Source organism: Bemisia tabaci, chromosome 1 (assembly GCF_918797505.1).
Source record: "Bemisia tabaci chromosome 1, PGI_BMITA_v3".
Taxonomy (NCBI): domain Eukaryota; kingdom Metazoa; phylum Arthropoda; class Insecta; order Hemiptera; family Aleyrodidae; genus Bemisia; species Bemisia tabaci.
The window spans coordinates 44,292,049-44,316,143 of record NC_092793.1 but is presented as its reverse complement, the minus strand read 5'-3'; the positions used below and the strand labels follow the sequence as shown (position 1 = coordinate 44,316,143).

The following is a 24,095-nucleotide window of genomic DNA, read 5'->3' as shown; positions in this document are numbered from 1 at the left end:
AAATTTTATTAGGAACAAAAATGGTTTGTATTACTTTTTCTGTGGGATCGATATTTAAGGTGTGAAACGGGAAAAACCATCGGGGGATGGGGAGCCGGCCGTTCTGAGGCAGATCCGCGCGCTACGCTGCCTGCCTGGGACGCGCGCGGAGGCGCAGTACGGTGTTACCGACGAAACAACCGCTTGTCTTTGTTTATTCTCAACGATGCGCAGTTTTAAAAATAATTATGAATTTACTGTACTGCCGAAATACTTTTCCATAGAAATAAAAGCCCTCCTTTTTATCAGTAATACATAAAAACAAGCAAAAGGCGGAATAGCTCCGATGTGAGAGTGCCGAGTCCATAGGAGGGGTCGGTCATCGCACATCACTCGTCTTGTTTTCTCTGAATACAAAGCTTTTCCGACCTCAGTACAGAGTAAATTACCCGTTCCTCACGTAATTTTTGTAGGGGATTACATTTTTTAAGATATCAGAGCGAAATACCTAACAAGTTCTAATACGATTTTGACCAACTTTTTCATGACTATAGGAAATGGGATCCTTGATAACTTATCTTTAGCTTATTTTTTATGTTACTTTCGGCGAATGGGACCATGAGCTGCTTACGTGAGCAAGAATTTTACAAAACTTGACGTAAAGACATTATTTGAAGTGTGAGGAGAAGGGGAAGGGAAGGGGGCTTCACAAACGTTCACAAAGGGTTCGGTTTCGCCACAAAGGTTACCAGATTCCCTTCATTTTCCTCTAATATCATTTTTCGTTCATGTTAGGTAATTGGTTTCTTGCAATGGCATAGATACTGATACTTACGGAACATTCCGACAATGTACTTTTTTCCCCTTTTTTCCTCCAGCCAGCGAATAGACGTTTTCATTCTCATGAACTCCCCACTCTTTCAGATATTCAACAAATATGCTTATTTCAAAAAATAGAGCAATACTAGCCGTTCTGGACGAGCTTTGCGCGTCCGTCTTGGCCAGCCAAGGGGCTCCGCCCCCTGGACCCCCGATCACTCGCTACGCGACTGACATTCGGCTCGCTCCGCGAGCCATTTTTCTCAGTGATTGGACATTTGATCCATAGAGAAAAAAAAGGAGGTGTTTGCATCTTGAGGTTTGTTTCCCCTATGACGTAGGTCGGTTCAACCTGGCCAGCGAAATCCGAAGTATGAAAAACGGACCACAATGTCCCATTTTTTTGCTCAAATTAACTCATGATATAATTTCAAACACTTTTTATAGAATGACTTTTTTCCATAAATTACACCATTTCCAAGAAAATCGATAAATAAACGTCGCTGTATCGACCTATGTCTTCAAAAAAATTCCAAGATGCCCGAAATGCAAACACCTCCTTTTTTTCTGTATGCATCTGATCACTATAAGATGTATACATTTTGGAGACTCAGGAGGCAAAATTGATTTCGTCATAGAACCTTGTTGCCGGAGCGTGCCATCATTTGCATATGAACAGATCTGTGGAGATGAAGCGATGATGGGGATCGATCATTTCTTCAAAAACGCATTTGCCGGGGACGTCGTCCCATCGGGTGGCGGAAAAAGACAATCCATGGATCTTCTTCCGCGATTTGACTTATGCCGTCTGCCCACGTAGCAAATGGGAGGCGAAAATGGAAGTCATCAGTGCATCGGTGAGTGTTGAACGTGAAAATTGCGCGGGCCGCGCAAATTTCGCGATCATCGATGTGTCGGGGCTGAGCATCCATCATTTTCTATAGCTATAGCTCTCTCCCTCCCCCTCCCCCTGCCACTCTATCCCCTCCCCCTGCCACTCTATCCCCTCCCCCTGCCACTCCCCTCCCTCCCCCTGCCACTCCCCTCTCCCCTGCCACTCCCCTTCCTTTCCCCTCCCCTCTCCTCCCCCTCCCTCCTCCATCCGCCTCTTCAGCCTACCTTCCCCCTCCCCTCCCCACCCCTCTCCACCCCTCCCCCTCACTCCTCCAACCGCCCCTTTAGCCTATCTTCCCCCTCCCCTCCCCCCTCCTCACCCCCTCCCCCTTCCTTCAACCAACCGCCCCTTTAGCCTACCTTCTCCCCCTCCCCCTCTCTCCTCCAACCGCCCCTTTAGCCTACCTCCCCCCTCCCCTCCCTCCTTCCTTTCCCTCTCCCTCCCTAACACTCCCCCGCTTTTCCCGCATCCCTAATGCATTATGCACCTCTCCCTGGCCATCATCTGATCGCGACGGGCCTCTCCTCGGGCTATCCTTTCTGCCAATCGGCTCTAAAAAGATAATATCTGCGATTCATTAATACGGAAGACTCCAAAAGGATTTAATAAACCGTGAAAATCGATCCCGGAACGATTTCCGCTGTTTTAAGATGGTTCCGGATCTTTTCCGGATCTTTTAGAATACTACCTGTTCCGAAAACATCGGACACCAACTTTGTAGGTAACGGATCTTGTAGGTAAGTAGCTCACTTCAGTTAAGTCTAGAATACGGGAACCAATCAGAAATGGATTCAAATTGTCTTGATTCCAGTATAAAGGGACTCTAATAGAGGTCTGATAGATTCAGCGCGGTCAAACCAGAAGGAGTACGCTCAGCAAGTAAGGTTAACAATATTAATAAACATCGAACTCTCAACCCCCTTACAAGTCAACCATCTAGTCGACTGCACTCAACTAAATCAACTTAGAAGAGGCTATACTTTTTATATTCCTTTCCTATGGTTAGTCCCCCCCACCTTTAATGTAGATCGAACAATTGAATCTAAACCATCCCGGAGAGCTTATACATCCTAAATACATACATCATAAATGTGAAGTTACTCCTTATATATACATCCTGTACAAGTATCCATGCGAAAGGTGCCTTATCTATGGACATAAAGCTTACATTAAAGATAAACTTATTTGTCTGAACAGCCGCAGTTGTAGTAACTGTGGTAAACCTGAAAGTACCTACAACCCCAATTCCTGCCTAATCTGTGATCCTGCCCCAGCAAACCCATGTGCATGAACTGTAAAGGCTCACATTCCAGTCTTGATTCAAGCTGCCTCGGTAGGCAAATTGAATACCGTTTTAAGGAATTTTTGGCAGAGAAGAACTACTCCTACGCAACAGCTAAAGAATCCTTAACGCAAATTGACCCAAGCCTCCTTACAGTAACAAACCCCACCAATCCTGACAAAGATACCCATTTTAGAGATGGTACTTCTCGCGGTTTTCAAGTCACAGTGATAGCCAGAGCCGGATTTAGGTTTTGGCCCCCCGCCGCAGATATATGGTGACTGACTGTGATCCAATATCTAGGGATTTTTTTGATAAGATAAAAGTAAGTAAAAATGGACTGTTACCCTCAATTTTATGTTCGACTCAGAAGAAAGTATTTTCATCTAAGTATATTTTGTAGGCCTTCCGTATTGGCAACACTATTTTTTCCCGATAACAGGCAGGAACATAAACATATAACTATTGCTTCACTCGATATACCTCACACTTCCATGGAATAAGAATAAGAAAAAAAACCTCAACTAATATTCTTTCATTTCATTGGTCTGTTCAACGCTTTCATAGGGCGGCAAAATTCCAACAAGCCAATCACATTTTATGATTGCAAATCGGCACGTCAAATGATGTCATAATTCTATATTGAAAATGGTGGTTTTTTTGCAATATCTAGGGATTTTTTGGGGACATCCGAGCAAATCTAGGGATTTTTAGCGTAATCTAGGGATTCTTTCTGTCCGGCTGGGGATTTTATAACAGATCAATAATATAATATCTTAATTTTGATCAATTTAATATCTTATAGATTCTTGGGTCATTCCATGTCAACTCAACAAGGTTTTGAACCTTGACCTCTCGGATCATGTTCAAACTTGGTGTGCTGCAAGTTCCTATTGAAAAAGAAATATTCCCCAAATCTTCGGTCATTTGGTCCCTCCGTTAATTTTATACGGAATTTCAAAGTTTGGAAAAAATTGAGTTTTTCTATGACCAATAAAACTTTGAACGGCTGTTACTTTTCAACGGTTCATCGGAAAACTTGAACTAGGTCTTGTTTTGAAGCCTAGAGGTTCTTTTTATAAGGAAAAAAAAATTGAAAAAAAATTTTTTGAAAATTTTTGGAAAATTTTGAATTTTCAAATTTGGATTTTTCAAAAAGGGCATTTTTTAAAATTTTGATTTTCTTTGTAGGTGATCCTTACATAATTTTAAAGCATCTCCCAAAGTTTCATCGTGGGCCGCCAAGTGGTTCCTGAGTTATAGCAATAAACGTACCGTAATCCTACTTAAAATGCATCAGATGTGCCTACTATACATATATAAGTAATGCATAAGCCATGCATAGTAGGGACAGATTCCCTTGACATGGCTGTTAATAGTTAATAGGCTCTAAATAGTGGGAATATGATGTTTTCATGGATGCTCATTGTTTAGTATCACCTTTTGTAAATGAGGTATTTGAAACATCCGAAGGGGGGGGGGGGGGGGAGGAGAGCAGGATGCCTGCTCACTCTCCACATGGAACATTTTTGCCCTGCCTCAACAGCAAATTTTTGCAAGGTTTTTTTTGTTTCCTCTTCTTCTCTCTTTTCCCCCAGTGAAATTCAGAAAAATGAAGGAAAAATAAGAAATTATATCTAGCTATGAGTACTACTTAGAAGATCAGCAGAAGTAATATTAAGGTTACCACTAATGATAATTTTGTCTTTATTATACATACTTCTTTTAATCTTAGTTGATTTAACTGCTTAATTCTTATTTTTCCTTCATTTTTCTAAATTTCACTGGGGGAAAAAAGAGAAGAAGAGGAAACAAAAAAAAACCTTGCAAAAATTTGCTGTTGAGGCAGGGCAAAAATGTTGCATGTGGAGAGTGAGCAGGCATCCCGCTCTCCTCTCCCCTCCCCCCCCCCCCTTCGGATGTTTTAAATATCTATTTTACAAAAGGTGATACTAAACAATGAGCATCCATGAAAACATCCTATTCCCACTATTTAGAGCCTATTAACTATTAACAGCCATGTCAAGGGAAACTGTCCCTACTACGCATGGCTTATGCATTACTTATGTATATGTATACCTATAGTAGGTACATATGATGGATTTTAAGTAGGATTACGGTACGTTTATTGCTATAACTCAGGAGCCACTTGGCGTCCCACAATGAAACTTTGGGAGATGCTTTAAGATTATGTAAGGATCACCTACAAAGAAAATCAAAATTTTAAAAAATGCCCTTTTTGAAAAATCCAAATTTGAAAATTCAAAATTTTCCAAAAATTTTTTTTTTTCAATTTTTTTTTCTTTTAAAAAGAAGAACCTCTAGGCTTCAAAACAAGACCTAGTTCAAGTTTTTCCGATGAACCGTTGAAAAGTAACAGCCGTTCAAAGTTTTATTGGTCATAGAAAAACTCAATTTTTTCCAAACTTCGAAATTCCGCATAAAATTAACGGAGCGACCAAATGACCGAAGATTTGGGGAATATTTCTTTTTCAATAGGAACTTGCAGCACACCAAGTTTGAACATGATCCGAGAGGTCAAGGTTCAAAACCTCGTTGAGTTGACATGGAAGGACCATCACGCAATGCCGATACGCATCGAAACTCATGTTCCAGAAACACGGTAAAAGCGCAATCCGATTCTGCGATACCTAGTGAGAAGGATGCGCATCTGTGCAGGAAAGTGTTGCAAACAAATATTTAAGGAGGGTGAAATAATTCTTGAAGGTACGAGGATTTGTGACACGTAAAAGGCGAACATGAAACATAAACTCCATTTTTTCTATTTAAAAAAAAAAATTCCGAAATTTGCCGCCTCCTAAAATCTGCTGCCCGGTGCTATGGCACCATGGCCCCCCCCATAAATCCGGCTCTGGTGATAGCATGCACTGCTATTTGAAAATCATAGTTTAAAATTCCTGTTTACCGGGGGGGGGGGGGGGGGGGGGGTTATTCTGTTAATGCAGTGTTAATGGCAACTAACTTGTATGCAAAAATCACAGTGAAAATTTCTGTTCGCAAAGAGAATCTGTTGATGCAGTGTTACTGGCACCTGACACGCATTGAAAAATCACAGTGAAAATCAATGTTATGAAAGGGAGGGAGAGGGAGGGTCTGCCTTGTGTAAGTTTACATCCTGTGTCAAGAACTGTCTATAGCGTAAGGTTCTTTACAGTTCTTTTTCAGTTCTTTCGTAAGTTATTTCTCTCCCCCTCCCTTTAGAAGGGCGACTTTTACTGTGTTTTTTTACTGTGATTTCCAGGGTTTCATCAATATCTAGGTGATGTTGCAATCACGATTGATATGCTGCAGCTGCTTCAATTAAAAATTACTCATATTTGTGAGTATGAATCACGAGAGAAATTGGGAGGGTCTATTTTCAGTGTACATTTGAATTAAAGGAACTGAATCATCAATTATTCATTAATCTTGAAAGAGTGAAAAATCGCATTTTAACGCAATCTTTGTTGCTGCGAGGAATCACCTGTGATCATCGGGTGGATGGAGCGAACAGCAAAATGAGCAGCCAAATTGTGATTGGTGATCTGACAGGATCACGCAAGATCTGCTTTAAGAACCAAGTAAATTCCTCATCCATATAATTAACATTTAGAAAAAACATACAAGATTTATCTTCTATCCGTTTTTGAATTATTTTAGAGCTACTGGTAATTTTCTCATTAAAAAGATGAAAAAATTGCAAAAAAGTGGGTGCTATTTAAAACTCACAGTGTTAGTTAAATTCCAGTGTTGTCGAGTTTAGACTTTGTCCGGAGGTGGCTACCGCCACCCATGATGCTATTTAAAAATAGTCTTATTTTATTCGGAGGTAACACTCGCAACATGTAAAAACAAGCAACAATCGTAATTTGTTCGAAGTTGTTCTGTGTTGTGGGGGCGGGGCTTATTTTCGCGCGCAAAATTTGGGAGCCCCTACAGCAGCATCGTTGTACCACAACTGCAACGTGCTCAAAGCAAGTCGTTTTTATGTTGTTCAAAAAAACAAAGCAATGCTGAGTCGTGTTTTGTTCGAAACAACAAATTGTTTCTGTTTTTTTTTTCTTGTTTCTTTTGCGTGATTCTGAACAACCAATGAGAAAGCGAATTCCAATTTTAGGTTAGAAAACATCGTTGTCTTGAGCAACAACATAAAAACGACTTGCCTCTGAGCACGTTGCAGTTGTTGTACAACAATGTTGCTGCAGGGGTTCCCAAATTTTGTGCGCGAAAATAAGCCCCGCCCCCACAACACAAAACAAATTCGAACAAAATGCGATTGTTGCTTGTTTTCCCAACATGTTGCGAGTGTTGCCTCCGAACAAAATACGACTAAAAGCGACCTGCTCTGAGCATGTTTGAGCACGTTGCAGTTGTTGTGCAACAATGTTGCTGTAGGGGTTCCCAAATTTTGCGCACGAAATTAAGCCCCGCCTCCCACAACACAAAACAACTTTGAACAAAATGCGATTGTTGCTCGTTTTTACAACATGTTGTGAGTGTTGCCTCCAAACAAAATACGACTCTGTTTTCTAACCTAAAATTGGAAGTTGCTTTTCATTGGTTGTACAGAATCGCGTAAATAAAAACAAGAAAAAACAGAAATATTTTGTTGTCTCGAACCAAACACGACCAAGTAATCGCAGGAATTTTTCACTGGATCGCAATCACGGGCACATCTGTAACCCATTATAGCACCACCCAACCCCCTACATCAAAATATTTTCCTCTGATAAAATCAAATAAAAGTAATTCTACCCAAAATAACAATAAACCCAATACTAATCCAGAATATAAAAATAGCAAATTAAACCAACCATACGCCAGAACAATAATGAATAGTCAACCCAACAATGGAAATTCTTTAATTAAAAAAGATATATCCATTAAAGTTCTAACTCTTCCCTCCGACTAATGGATTCGAGACAACATAAAAATAGTTCTAATCAAACAGATAAAAATCTAACTAAAGAATCCATATCACCTACCCGTAAACATAAAACCCCTTTAGTCCAATATCTCAAAAGCCCAATTCCTCATCAACTAACTAACAAAAACTCCCAAAATAGACTGTCAATTCCAACACCTTCTATCAACCCGCTAACTAGACAAAATAGGTACTAAAACTGAAACCCAAATGCTGATAAACAAAAATGTAAAAAACCCACCACAAAAACCTCAACTTAACATTGTTGAGCTATTTAATAAATAAGTAAAGTGATAAAATACGGAGTATGAAAAGGGAGCCTTTTTATTCCGGTCTGAACATGACAATGACAAGAGTAAGAGAGGTTACAGCAGCTAGGTGGCAGCGGAAGCTTTATTGCCTCATTACAACAAACATAGGCCCCCGGAATCTCCTATCATTAAAAATAATAATCCTATCAATAACGCCCTTAACCGTCCGATAGCAATTGAAAAAAATATACTAACCAAAAGTATTTATCTTAAGCTTGAAGTATAAAAAAAAAAATTCGAAAATCGGAAAGACTGTATTTTGGATAATTTAGTTTGAACATTGAATGGCGAAAATATAGTAAATTTTAAAAAACCCTAAATTACGGCCATTTAAATAATTTTTAGCTCAATTTCGATGGCATATTCAGAATCTACATGAAAAATTAGTCTAAGCCCTTTCCACACGTTGCAAGTTTTGCTGCAAGTGAGCCGAAAGTGGGAGTCATCACTCATCGATGATCGTGAAATTTGCGTCCCGCCCGCAAATTTCACGATCATCGATGAGTGATGACTCCCACTTTCGGCTCACTTGCAGCAAAACTTGCAACGTGTGGAAAGGGCTCATGAAACATTCTTTCAAAGTATGATGGATTGATACAGAGTCTCGCTATGGAAAGTCAAAGAGAGGGAAGTCGAGAAAATGAGAATCGCTAAAACGGGCTTTTTTGAATATCGCTAAAATTCACCCCATCTTTGGGGGTCGATATCTCGCGAACGGAGCGTCGAATGGAAAAATCCTTAAAATCAGTCTCTTAGAATGATGTAAAGACCCCGTATACCAATTTTCAGCCAGATCGGAGGGGGTCGGGTTCCGACCCAGATAATAATTTCAACGTTGACAACAACGTAGAATTCCACGTTTCTCGTGAAACCTTCCACGTGGAAAGCAGTGTTCCAACTTCACCTCCAAGTTTTAGGAGCCGTTCGGCCCATCAAGTTCTATTTTTAGGGGCCATTGAAGATTTTTTAGGGGCCAAATTGAATTTTTGCCAATATATCACGACGCATTTAGTGAAAAGTTATACGCAAGATACACAGTTACAGGACTTGCAAGTTGCAGCTCGCAGCCATTACTTGGGAAAGGGAAAGGCCAAAGGCATGATATTCCGATTTAAAACAAGGAGCTTTTAGTTTACTTCAAGTTTGTTCAATTAAATAATACTTTTTCTGACTTCCTATTATGAAAAGTAGTAGAACGATTCTATAGTATGTACGATAAGTAGTACGATTCTCGATCTGCTGAGCCGCTGCCGCGACGAAGTTCCGCGCGCAACTGCTTGCTATGCGCGTTCAGTCCAGGCTGACTGACAAAAATCTTGAAATCATCAAACCGTAATTTAGGATTGCGACAATTTTTTAGGAGCCACGTTTGGCGCAGGGTCTTCATTTTTTAGGGGCCGTGGCCGATTTTTTAGGAGCATTTGGCGACATGGCGCTCGTGGGGTTGGAACACTGGTGGAAAGCAACGTGTAACTCTACGTGGATGTCCATGTATTAAGTATCGTTTCCGGAACGTTCCCGTGTAAACGTTGTAAGCGACAACGTTTACAGGAACGTTTCAGTGTCCACGTCGCAGGAACGTTGCAGTGCCTACATTGCAGGGACGTGCAGTAACATTAGAATCCATTTTATTCGCAAAACATAGTGTGGCATTCATTTTTGGGCTTTTCACAGTTTGTGCGTCTCTTTCCCTCCTAACGTGTTTACGATTAGAAAATTTCGTTAATTATCTACTTATTTGCGATAAATGACGATTAATTAAAATACTATCATTCACTTCATAGGCACGACTTTCATTTAGGTGTACGTACTAGAGGAGGAATAAGCACTTTCAGTTTTAGAGTAGAACATGAGGTCTATGGGTTAAAATTGTGGACATTGACTTGAGATACAGAATTAGAAATAGACAAGTAAGTGCAAACCAGATAATTAACGAACTTTTATGTATGTAAAACACGGAGGTATAGGTAAGCATCACTTCAAGCACAACATTAAACTGCGAAAATCACTGCAATATCAAGATAACAAATGGCGGACTCTCTCGAGCAGTTGCAACCTTTGCTGATCAGACTGATTCCAGGAACTTGGTTGGTGCCGACATGGGCTGCGCATGCGCTGTAGACTTTTTGAGTAATCTGCGCCGCGAAATGCAGCGTCACCTAGTGGGCGCTCCTGGCCTGTGTCCTGCCTGTGCTGCCTTTTCTAGTACAACGTGTTTTGGACTATACGTTGAATTATACGTCCCGGAAGCGTAGACAGCGAAACGGCGAAAGAGCGATTTTAACTTTTTAGGTTAGGTTTACAGAGCAACGTTCCTTTCCACGTTCCTGTTACGTCGCCAGTGAGACGTTTTCGGAGCACCCCTGTTCTTCCATGTTGATTACTACGTAGAAATTGTAAACGTTCCCGGAATGTTTCAAGGTCTACGTTGATTTCTACGTTGCTGAAACGTTCGATGTTATCTGGGGAGCCTGATACACTTGACGTGGAATAACCCAGGCGGCCTTTCAAACTGTTCAACTAGAAGCGATGCACTAAGTTGCACAATTTCAGCAGTATTACAAGTCTTGTACGCCCCTGTTCCAAAGAACCCCTCAGTTATCAAATAAATTTAAAGAATATGATGAGCACTGTGCCCATCTAGCCTAGCTAGGTAAAACACATTTTGGCTCCATAGGCTGACTAATGGGACAGATCTTGCGATCCCCCAAGCCGTCTATGAGTCTGGCAGCATGCCTCTAGCACTGAAGACCAAGATTTTAGGGCTGAGCTTTGATTTTAACATTTGAGCATTGATTCTCCACATCGATGGGGTTTTTTGAGCCCTGAGACTGATGAGAATTAGTACAAGCAATGGTTTTTCTGAAAGATCCATATTATTATCAATTTCATTGAATGCTTTTAGCCCCAAGTGGCAGATAGGGGAGAGCCGGGCAAAGTGGAACACTTTTTCAACGCGATACAGAAAATTTATTTTAACTACCTCAAACATTATGTTTATTTATAATTGAAGTTTCTTCGCTTTTTTATCAAAAGAAGGTGAAAGAAGCCGAAAAAGTTTTCAAAAAGCGCCAAAAAAATTAGATACAAAAAAGAGGCAAAGTGGAATTCGAGACACCGCTCCTTGAAATTATATTAATAATTAAAAGGAGAAACCGATTCAGTTAAATTTTGTGTTTGAAATCGAAACTAGAGCAATTACTGATTAAGTAGGATTCATGGATTTATTAATTTGACACTTCTAAAAACGAACAAGCTCTCACGAGTGTGCAACAAATCTGGCGAGGGTCGGCTGGTTACTTCCGTGATTTATAATTGCTTATGTTGTTCTTTTTGCATAAAAACAGTTTCTAGGGGACAAAGACCCTCTCTAGTTTCGATTTCAAGCACCGAAGGACGAATAAGATTTTTAAAATGATCAAATTCCACTTTACCCGCTCATTCCACTTTGCTCGTGGCCCCATAAGTTTTCACGGGCGCGAAACAAATTTTAGTCCGGGTTCTTATGTTCAAAAAAAGCTTCCCGTGGAACGGTAAGTGAAGCAAGTGTGGAAAATATCTTAATCTCTTCATTTCGATGCGTAAAAAAAGAATTTCGATGTTGTTAAGCTCAATTTTGCGTCTAACCCCCCAAAATCAAGATGGCGGCCAAAATGGGGGCTCGGGGGGTGAAAATTATGGAATTTGATTTTGATGTCATGATTGGGGTCAATTCTTATGTAATTTTGGTCGTAGAATCCGAATTTGAGGTCCAAAATACTTTCCGACCCAAAGGGATGCCCCAAATCCAAGATGGCCGCCAAAATCTCCAAGATAGGGTCAAAACTGCGATACGTATGTAAAAGTGCCAAGTAGGGTGTCCTTGGTAGGGTTCTTTGGGTCGTAGATTTCACTTATGATGTCAAAAACTTACCACGGATCCATTGAAGCCCAAAAAAATCAAAATGGCGGCCAAAAGGGCTGCCGTTGCGGGGTGAAATATTTTGTTGAGGCAAATATCGTCGAATGAGGTGTCACTGTATAGGTTTTTTGGGTCGTAGATTCCAAAAATGAGGCCCAAATAACAAAATAAGCTGATAGAAGTTCTCCAAAAGCCAAAATGGCGGCCATAATGGTTGCCGCCCAGGCATTGAACGCGTTTGAACAGTAGCGTGTCCCATTTTGGACGTTACAAAAAAAAAAAATTTGCGAAATCCAACAGAGATACCTGCCAAAAAGTTGTCTCATAGTTAGAAAAAAAGCACAAAAAATCTCAGGGTCGTAGCTAAAGTTTGAGTGGTCCCGCAAGGTACTTAAGATGTTTCACCGATTTCTCATCTTGGCAATCTTGGCGATCATGCAGATTTTTTTTTCGGTAAATGCAATCGAGGTAAAAAGTCGCAAATGCGGATAATGAGACTTCTGATACTATATTTTAAGAGAAAAATAACGGTTTGGACCCACGAGGATCAGAATCCCTCGTTCTTAGCTCTTAAAATGCAAAAATCAGCGATTTTAGCATTTTGTAGTCAAACCGCTGCTCGACCGTCGCTCGACTTAAATGTCGCGGCATTTGACGCGCTGTTTCACAATGATCCTATTGTAGGCGAGTAAAAAGTCCTTCAAGTATGTTCATTAGAGGTGTAAGAGGGTCACTTTGGCCATTTTTTGTTGCTTTTAAACATTGAGCTCATTGTTTAAAATGTTTTTTTTTTTTTGTTAATATAATTTTCCTGTTTTTCATCATTTTTTAAAATGGTTTAAAAAGGGCGACTCATCTTACACCAAAATTGAACTCCTTTGGCAAACAATGTAAGTAGATGGTCAAATACTTCCTCTAAAAAAGTTTTTGGATTCAAAGCCTCCCAAAAAAGCCGATGTTGCCATATTTTATCCCCGGAAAACACAAAAAACCGAGTACCTATTTCAGTATTTGGAGGCTGTTCCTCACCGAGCTCATTGAGCAAAGAGCCTCGCCAAAAAGTGGTGTTTTTTCGCCCCTTTTTTTATACCCGAGTTGGTCAACCGGACAGTGCTCAAATGAAAGCCTATGGTAAGGCAAACTTCCATGCAAAGTTTCAACTTGAAGTGACCCCTGGTTTAGGCTGTACAGCGTTGCCAATTTTCCAGTTTCATGTGCTAAAATCAAGGATATTGGACTATTAGTCCGGTGCATAAGTAGACTAGTACACCAAAGTTGGTCAACGGGACACGGCTCAAACGAAAGCTCATGGTAAGGCAAACTTCCACCAAAAGTTTCAACTTGAAGTGAAACCTCGTTTAGGCTGTACAGCGTTGCCAATTTTCCATTTTTATGCGCTAAACTCACGAAATACTGAATCATCATGGTTCAACAGACTATTATACCCAAGTTGGTCAACGAGACAAGGCTCAAACGAAAGCTCATGGTAAGGCAAACTTCCACAAAAAGTTTCAACTTGAAGTGAAACCTCGTTTAGGCTGTACAGCGTTGCCAATTTTCCATTTTTATGCGCTAAACTCACGAAATACTGAATCGTCATGGTTCAACAGACTATTATACCCGAGCTGGTCAACGAGACAAGGCTCAAACGAAAGCTCATGGTAAGGCAAACTTCCAGGAAAAGTTTCAACTTGAAGTGAAACCTCGTTTAGGCTGTACAGCGTCGCCAATTTTTCATTTTTATGCGCTGTACTCACGAAATACTGAATCGTCATGGTTCAACAGACTATTATACCCGAGCTGGTCAACGAAACAAAGCTCAAACAAAAGCTCATGGTAAGGCAAACTTCCAGGAAAAGTTTCAACTTGAAGTGAAACCTCGTTTAGGCTGTACAGCGTCGCCAATTTTTCATTTTTATGCGCTGTACTCACGAAATACTGAATCATCATGGTTCAACAGACTAGTATACCCGAGCTGGTCAACGAGACAAGGCTCAAACAAAAGCTTATGGTAAGGCAAACTTCCAGGAAAAGTTTCAACTTGAAGTGAAACCTCGTTTAGGCTGTACAGCGTTGCCAATTTTCCATTTTTATGCGCTAAACTCACGAAGTACTGAATCGTCATGGTTCAACAGACTATTATACCCGAGTTGGTCAACGAGACAAGGCTCAAACGAAAGCTCATGGTAAGGCAAACTTCCAGGAAAAGTTTCAACTTGAAGTGAAACCTCGTTTAGGCTGTACAGCGTCGCCAATTTTTCATTTTTATGCGCTGTACTCACGAAATACTGAATCGTCATGGTTCAACAGACTATTATACCCGAGTTGGTCAACGAGACAAGGCTCAAACAAAAGCTTATGGTAAGGCAAACTTCCGGGAAAAGTTTCAACTTGAAGTGAAACCTCGTTTAGGCTGTACAGCGTTGCCAATTTTCCATTTTTATGTGCCAAAATGAAGGAATTCGGGACTAATAGTCCAATGCATCATAATTAAACAGACTAGTGCATCGGTCTACGAGCTGAATACTAACATGAGATCGAATAGAAGCGCAACTGAAGGCCATCGTGAACTTTTCGAAGCAGTGTTGCCCATTTATTATTAATTTGTTTAACATAAAATTAGGGTTTTTTCCGAGATTTTTGGCGGAAAACGTACCTTCATGGGCTATAACTTTGATGAGTATGGGCTAAACATTACGCCTCGATAGTAAATGAACGCTACAGACGGAGAAAATTGAATTCCGAACGCAATGTTGCCAAGTATATTTTAATTTCTTACAAAAATTAAAGATTTTCTCACGTGAATGCTTCGATAACGTAATTTCCAAGGCATTCATGTCATTCTGATGACTGAATTTCACCATGGCATAGTATATGATTTCTGTTCAAGGCAAAAATGGAAAGTTCAGAGTAACGTTGCCAAATTGTGTACATTTATTTTACGACGAGACGCCTCCCAAAAGAGAAAACCACTAAAATCACGTTTTGCTTCTCAAAAATATCTTCAAATTGGAGCTGAAAAACTCATCATTTTATCGTTAAATTGCCTTAAAATGGTAATATAGACTTAAAAATTCGTTTTCTCTTCCGATGCACTAGTCTGTTTAATTATGATGCATTGGACTATTAGTCCCGAATTCCTTCATTTTGGCACATAAAAATGGAAAATTGGCAACGCTGTACAGCCTAAACGAGGTTTCACTTCAAGTTGAAACTTTTCCCGGAAGTTTGCCTTACCATAAGCTTTTGTTTGAGCCTTGTCTCGTTGACCAACTCGGGTATACTAGTCTGTTGAACCATGATTCAGTATTTCGTGAGTACAGCGCATAAAAATGAAAAATTGGCGACGCTGTACAGCCTAAACGAGGTTTCACTTCAAGTTGAAACTTTTCCCGGAAGTTTGCCTTACCATAAGCTTTCGTTTGAGCCTTGACTCGTTGACCAACTCGGGTATAATAGTCTGTTGAACCATGACGATTCAGTATTTCGTGAGTTTAGCGCATAAAAATGGAAAATTGGCAACGCTGTACAGCCTAAACGAGGTTTCACTTCAAGTTGAAACTTTTCCTGGAAGTTTGCCTTACCATAAGCTTTTGTTTGAGCCTTGTCTCGTTGACCAACTCGGGTATAATAGTCTGTTGAACCATGACGATTCAGTATTTCGTGAGTTTAGCGCATAAAAATGGAAAATTGGCAACGCTGTACAGCCTAAACGAGGTTTCACTTCAAGTTGAAACTTTTGGTGGAAGTTTGCCTTACCATGAGCTTTCGTTTGAGCCGTGTCCGGTTGACCAACTCGGGTATAAAAAAAAGGGGCGAAACTTGGCGAGGCTCTTTCAGCAAACCTTGAATTTTCATACGCTATGACCACATTACTAGTGATTATGTACATGTGTTTATCTATACAGCCTCCCACCGCGGCGCGACGTTGCCACATACCATCGATAAAATTCGATAGAAATCCGCGTTTCCTTAGATTTGAGCCATTTTTTCGGATATGGCACATGGAATACTTATGTAAAACTTAAAATGCAGTATTCAGAGCTGGAAGGGGATCATACCTTGTGGCAATAATCATTATTTTAAGATCCTACGCTTATTGACGACCCATTTCTTACGAATTCGAAGCATGATGTTTGTGATGTCTCCTAATCTTAGGGAGTGCAAACTCCTTGAAGGACTTTGGGAGGGTAGAGGAATTTCCACTTTGCGGTTTGAGAAAAAAATGGGGAAATTACGAGGCAGTATTCTTAGCAATCGGTACCCGTCCAAAAGGACAGGGCTGGGGGGAGCGTTAGGTTTAAGGGTGGGCAAAAATTCAGCATTGAGAACCCGTGATTTTGAAATGTGGCACTGTTTATTTTCGGTCCTCAGATCACGGTCAATGTTTGAAAGTCGCATCGTCGCGCACAAACATCATGACTAGAAATCGTAAGAAATGGGTCGTCAATAAGCGCAGGGTCTTGAAATAATGGATATTGGCACAAGGTATGATGCCCTTCTATCTCCACAGAAAAAACGATTTTAGGGTTGGGACCTGCGAGGCAGGGCCGGCCCTACACCCGGGGTGGGTAAAATTGCTTCACCTAAACATCGAAGGGGCAGGCCCATGCTGAAGTTAAGGTTCAGCCCTACCTGCCTCAGGGCCCAGTCCTACCTGAGGCGAGGCCGAGCACTAACCACATAGGGCTGGGCCCTGGAGAAGGTGGGGCTGGGTCCTGAAGAAGGTAGGGCTGGACCCTGCAATGCGGGAAGGGCCGGGCCCCCTAAAAAAGAATTCGAGGATGTTACTCTACTTATACGAGCATATTTAGCGCGCTCTATGCACTGTTCTATGAAGTATTCACACATTGCCGATAATTTCGTCTTTTTTTACCAATTTTTGACATTCTTTTGGCCCATTTGAATTTTTTTAGGCCCTTAACCGTCCGATAGCAATTGAAAAAAGTATATCAACCAAAAGTATATATCTTAAGCTTGAAGTATAAAACAAAAAAATCGAAAATCGGAGAGACTGTATTTTGGATAATTCAGTTTGAACATTGAATGGCAAAAAAATAGTAAATTTTAAAAAAGCCTAAATTAAGGCCATTTAAATAATTTTCAGCTCAATTTCGATGGCATATTCAGAATCTACATGAAAAAATGGTCTAGTAACACTCTTTCAAAACATGATGGATTGATAAAGAGTCTCGCTATGGAGAGTCAAAGAGAGGGAAGTCGAGAAAATGAGAATCGCTAAAACGGGCTGTTGTGAATACCGCTAAAATTCACCCCATCTTTGGGGGGTGATATCTCGCGAACGGGGCGTCAGATGGGAAAACCCTTCAAAATTCTTTCTTAATATCCCGTATACCAATTTTCAGCCAAATCGGAGGGGGTCGGGTTCCGAGCTTGGTTGCGTTGACGTGGAATGACCCATATGTATACCATGTGCAATATCCGAAAAATGGCTCAAATCTAAGGAAACGCGGATTTCTATCGAATTTTATCGATGGTATGTGGCAACGTCGCGCCGCGGTGGGAGGCTGTATAGATAAACACATGTACATAATCACTAGTAATGTGGTCATAGCGTATGAAAATTCAAGGTTTGCTGAAATTTGCTCAATGAGCTCGGTGAGGAACAGCCTCCAAATACTGAAATAGGTACTCGGTTTTTTGTGTTTTCCGGGGATAAAATATGGCAACATCGGCTTTTTTGGGAGGCTTTGAATCCAAAAACTTTTTTAGAGGAAGTATTTGACCATCTACTTACATTGTTTGCCAAAGGAGTTCAATTTTGGTGTAAGATGAGTCGCCCTTTTTAAACCATTTTAAAAAATGATGAAAAACAGGAAAATTATATTAACAAAAAAAAAAAACATTTTAAACAATGAGCTCAATGTTTAAAAGCAACAAAAAATGGCCAAAGTGACCCTCTTACACCTCTAATGAACATACTTGAAGGACTTTTTACTCGCCTACAATAGGATCATTGTGAAACAGCGCGTCAAATGCCGCGACATTTAAGTCGAGCGACGGTCGAGCAGCGGTTTGACTACAAAATGCTAAAATCGCTGATTTTTGCATTTTGAGAGCTAAGAACGAGGGATTCTGATCCTCGTGGGTCCAAACCGTTATTTTTCTCTTAAAATATAGTATCAGAAGTCTCATTATCCGCATTTGCGACTTTTTACCTCGATTGCATTTACCGAAAAAAAAATCTGCATGATCGCCAAGATTGCCAAGATGAGAAATCGGTGAAACATCTTAAGTACCTTGCGGGACCACTCAAACTTTAGCTACGACCCTGAGATTTTTTGTGCTTTTTTTCTAACTATGAGACAACTTTTTGGCAGGTATCTCTGTTGGATCTCGCAATTTTTTTTTTTTGTAACGTCCAAAATGGGACACGCTACTGTTCAAACGCGTTCAATGCCTGGGCGGCAACCATTATGGCCGCCATTTTGGCTTTTGGAGAACTTCTATCAGCTTACTTTGTTATTTGGGCCTCATTTTTGGAATCTACGACCCAAAAAACCTATACAGTGACACCTCATTCGACGATATTTGCCTCAACAAAATATTTCACCCCGCAACGGCAGCCCTTTTGGCCGCCATTTTGATTTTTTTGGGCTTCAATGGATCCGTGGTAAGTTTTTGACATCATAAGTGAAATCTACGACCCAAAGAACCCTACCAAGGACACCCTACTTGGCACTTTTACATACGTATCGCAGTTTTGACCCTATCTTGGAGATTTTGGCGGTCATCTTGGATTTGGGGCATCCCTTTGAGTCGGAAAGTATTTTGGACCTCAAATTCGGATTCTACGACCAAATTTACATAAGAATTGACCCCAATCATGACATCAAAATCAAATTCCATAATTTTCACCCCCCGAGCCCCCATTTTGGCCGCCATCTTGATTTTGGGGGGTTAGACGCAAAATTGAGCTTGACAACATCGAAATTCTTTTTTTACGCATCGAAATGAAGAGATTAAGATATATTCCACACTTGCTTCACTTACCGTTCCACGGGAGTACATAAGAACCTGGACTATTTGCGAAGGACCGGTTTTCTATTGACGTCATTTTTTATTGGTTATGTTATTGTTTTTTGCATATAGAAACAGTTTCTAATAGACTGATACTCTCTCTAGTTTTAACTTCAACCACCAGGGTCGCCATAGGACGGACAGATTTTTTTAAAAGGTCAAATTCCACTTTGCCCGCCCGTTCCACGTTGCCCGCCTCTCCCCTAAGGCTCCTCTGATTTTTTAAACCTGTTGCTTTCATTTGAAACTCGTAACATTTGAAAATTTTAAAGTTGAGATGAGCTCTTCTATCTTTAATTTTTTAGAATATTTAAGTGGAATCTAGAAACTTGCATAATTTTTTCCTTTCGTAGGTAAGTAACATTTTTTCAAATATTTCGGCATCTCACAATTATCCAAGTCTTTCAACTTCGAAGTTGACTTCAGTTTTTTTTTTTTTTTTACTTGATAACCGATCTCTTTTACATCAGTTTTACTATATCTTCAAGATATATTTCATATTTTTCAGTAAATTTTGTCAAGATTCATGGCTTCTCCGAGTCAATCAAGCAAGCGATCTCTTTTCTCTCTGCAAATGAGAAAAGCCACAAAAGATGTTCATGCAGTCAGTGATGCTCTCGTCAATGCAAAATTATTTCTCGGTAGGTAGTAAGTACCTTATTTGTTCATACAGATTTTATTAATTAATGGAGCCCTAAGCATGAGCAAACCATCTAGATGGAAAGTTTTGTAGGTATAAAGAATTCTCTATTTTAGAGGTTCACGGACTATATGTCCACTAATTCGTATGTCCACCGCTTTTATGTCCATTTTGAATGTCCAAAAAATTAATGTCCACCACTTTTATGTCCATTTTGAATGTCCAAAAAATTAATGTCCACCACATTTACGGCCACAGTATTTTAAGTCCACAGTATTTACATACCGCGGTAAGCCCAATATAAGCTAATGTGTGTTCGAAAGGACCTATTGCATAGCAGAAGCTCGGTAACGCTTTTGAAGGTTAATGTTAATAGTCAATTCAGCTGATATGCGTTGCCATAGAAAATGAAGGACTAGGAGGGAAAGTATTGCTCAAGAAGTATCTAAATTTCCGGCGTAAAATTGGCGTAAAAATGAAGGAGACGAGCTGGATGATTTTCTTGATTACTTCGATAGAAATTATTTACGAGACGTTGCAAGGAGGAGAAGGATGGTGCCACCTCGCTTTCCTCCAGAACTTTGGAATGTATTTGAGACTGTTAGAGCCGGAGTAATGCGAACCACCAATTCTATTGAAGGGTGGCATTCTGGTTTTCAGAAAAAAGTCGCCACTCATCACCCAAACATCTGGAAATTCATGGACTTCTTGCGGAAGGACGAGTCAAATAATTCTGGCCTCATAACACAACTGCTTGCAGGGCATTCAAGAATTAAACATCCGATCAAGAGAAAATACGTAACCAATTTGAGAAGAATAAAAGAGATGGTTAGGACCTACGAGACATACAAAAATAATCAAATTCGCACATATCTTCGAGGTTTAGCCCACCGTATCAAAGTAAATCCCCATGAAATTGTCGAGGACGAAGATGATCTCCGCTGATCTGAGATCTTAGCTGATCTGAAGTCTCCGCATACATGTGGTTTTCACCTAGCAATGTAAGTTGGAAAATTTTTTGAGACCCACAAACCTAATCCATTACATCATATTTTCTTCATTGTGTAGGTAATATTTTATTTAAAATACTGTGGACATATAATACTGTGGCCATAAATGTGGCGGACATAAATTTTTTGGACATTCAAAATGGACATAAAGGCGGTGGACTTATGAATTTAGTGGACATAAAGTCCTGGAACCATTTTAGATGTGGATTTGATTTAAGAATTGAAGTTTTATTTTGGATGAATGGAACGCTAAAGCAATTCTGTTTTTAGAGAGAAAATTCCTACAAGGATGGTATGAAGTTAACCTAAAATATAAGTGGATACTTACCTTCCGGTCTTGTGCAGAGAAACGATCTAGGTACCAATTAAAACATGAATGATTCATGAAACGTACCCTGGGAATCGCTGGAAATCCATCGTAGCTGGGTAGTCCTCTCTGTGATTTGAGGCTCTTGTAAACGTGTCCGTAAACATGTTTAATATCTGTGCATAGTGAGTGTGACTGCATTAAGGAGTGGACTCTCACTGTAGCGTGAGCGATCCCCTCCTTTATGGCCTCCACTTAAAACCTTCTTGAGCCTTGGAATCAGTTCCAGAGAAAAGATATAGGTAGCATCATCATAATCCTTCACATGCAGGTTAACACTAAAATCGCAAATCTTAGAAGAATGCAAGAGCTCTACTTAAGAATTACTCGGAAGCTGGAGAGTTTATTTTGAGCTCACCACTCCCTGCTATAATATCGCAAAAGATGCCTTTGAAGGAAAAGGTGAAAAGTAAGACACTGGTCCAAGGAGAAGATCACATTTTATTGATAAGCTTACAAGAATCCAACTCAGGCTTCACTACCTATTAGGGCAAATCTCCGTAGGAATACATACTACCAACTTGACAGATACCACAATCTCTGCAGAATTGCGAAGAAAAAAATCTATGTGAATAAATTTCTTCTAATAAAACAGAAAAAAAAAAAAAAAAAAAAAAAAATAATAATAAGACAATTATTTAACGGTGTTACAGTGAAAGAATAATAATTCAATTCATTACTCTGGGTAGTATGTTTCCTTAGGTTTTACAATGCGACCAAAAGTCGATACACCAGGTTTAACTGAAAATTGTTTTTTGGTGGCTTTAGAAACCCCTCTACTTCGATCTTTGTTGGGTTTCGATATAGGTACATTTTTAGGAGTAACGTTAATAGATTGACTCGAGGATTCTGAATGTTGACTAATCAGTGACTTGAGATGTTGTGATGAAACATCGGGTGAAGAGCTAGAATCCGAAGTTGACTGGGTCGGTGAGCCTCTCTGCGAAGGTTGAGCCTCTCTGCGAAGGCATATGAAATGGGTCTCTCCGTTTCATTCAGTAGGGAGTGTGATAACACTGCGCCTAAAGGGAAGGGACTGGCACTGACTGCTAATGTAATCGGTAGTTTTGGATCATATTAAGGAGTCAACACTTGATCAGAGATCAAAATTTCCTTCAGTTTGTTGAAAGCAGCAAGGCCTTCTTGAGTCCAGGTGAAAATTTTATGTTTCAGTATTTCTCTGAAAGGACGAGTGATTGTGGAGAGTTCTGGTAAGAAAGAATGGTAGTAGGGCACTTTACCCAAAAATGTTCGGATTTCATCAGCGTCTTGAGGTTTTTCAGCGTTTACTATAGCATCAATGTGTTTGTCCAGTTTGAGGAGTCTATGGTCGATCCTATGGCCCAGAAATTCAACAGAGTCTAGCAAGAACTGACATTTGGGTCGGTTGAGCTTGATACCAATATTTTCTAGGCGATCCAGAACCTTGGCTAAAATGTGAAACATTTCTTCCACAGAACTGGCATAGAGCATGATATCAAATTAAATTTGGCGGGCGAATCTACCTGCTGGAAGGTTCACCACACGCCCGCCAAGAGCGCCATCTCCTTACCGCTAGAGTACCTATATTGAGAGAATGGGAGAGTATGGCCACTTGTGTTACTACCTCTGATTAGCTCAGCCATCTTAGGCTGAATGGAGCCCTTAGGACCCAAAAATGGCGGACACCATAAATTAATGTAATGTTAAATGACTCAAAATGTAGTTTTCTTTGCTTACAGTAACAAGAAATTTACCCAAATGCACTATTGCGACTTCTTTACCTACATATTTTTAAGGCTAATCGTGTGCAATTTTTGAGAAAAATTATCCTAGATGTAGTAAGGTTGGCAGCAAGTGCGGTTGGTGATAACCGTCAAAAGTCGGCAATGACCTCCCTCCCATCCACAAAAACCAAAACGAAGCACCGCCATTTTTGGGTCCTAAGCCATGGACCAAGAGAATAAATAAGGACCCCCAACTCCGGTTAGCGCTGACATCAGCGCTCCCTGGCCCTGGCAGAGGGTGCAGTGAACTAAACCGATGATTGGGTCCTCCTGTTTATATTTCCATGCACCACCTATTTAGGCTTAAGTTATCACTCAGTAGTGCTCATAGAAGTTTCTAGATCCTCGTATCCTCGTGGTCGCCCTGCAGCTTTGAAGAGTTTAGTGTGAAAAGTTTCCCATTTTCATTTCAATCTTCGTCAGTCTTCGGGTACATAAACTGGTAATAATGTGAAGTGTTTATTCTAACCGTTTTACTCAGCAGCAACTGCTGTTGAGAAAGCCAAAGAAAGTGTGTATGTCGTGTGCAGCAGGAATCAGGATTGTACTTTTAGCCGAAGGCGCTTCTCTGTTAAGTGAAATCTTTTTAGTGAGAAACAGTGTTGTACTGATAAAAATCAACTGAGTGTCACAAAATCAAAGATACTTGACTTTAAGCATTACCTTTAATTTGATTATTAGCAAGTCTCTTTGATTCTGCGTCAGAAGTTGACTGAATCATCTTTGCTCGTGTTTTGATAAGATACTGCAAATCAAAGTCTTTCGCATTGACCTCTGCAGAAGGTATCTATACTATAAGCTCCAAGACCTCCTAATTTTGCGAAACTGGTGACGCTTAGTTCCAGCGTTCTACCGGGCCGATTTTCATGATTTTTGCGGTTATCGACGGGCAATTGTCTCTAGACAAGCCAACTCTTTTCAGATTTTCAAAATATGGCCCAGGTTTTTTTATATTACGTGGTAAAGTTGCGAATTCTCCCATTTAAACAATGTAAATTTATACTTTTTGTCATAGTTCGTTTGAGCGTTCAACCGGGCCAATTTCCATGATTTTTGCGTAAATCGACGGGTAATAGGCCCTAGATGAGCCCGCTGTAATCAGATTTTGGAAAAAGGACCCAGGTTTTTTTAAAATTACGTTATAAAAGTGAGTGAGTTTA

The 24,095-nt window shown here is 40.2% G+C and overlaps 1 protein-coding gene across 9 annotated transcripts in view; it reads left to right on the top strand.

The window, feature by feature from the left end:
• The first annotated feature begins 2,305 nt into the window (after positions 1-2,305).
• Positions 2,306-24,095, top strand: part of Ho (Heme oxygenase) — a 43,773-nt gene continuing 21,983 nt past the window's right edge. The window contains exons 1-2 of one of the 9 annotated variants that reach the window (XM_072301281.1): positions 2,306-2,430; positions 19,661-19,800. In XM_072301281.1, the coding sequence (XP_072157382.1) occupies positions 19,746-19,800 (55 nt within the window). In that variant the 5' untranslated portion in view covers positions 2,306-2,430; positions 19,661-19,745. The other 8 variants (XM_072301264.1, XM_019044229.2, XM_019044232.2 and 5 more) reach the window with 8 other exon arrangements.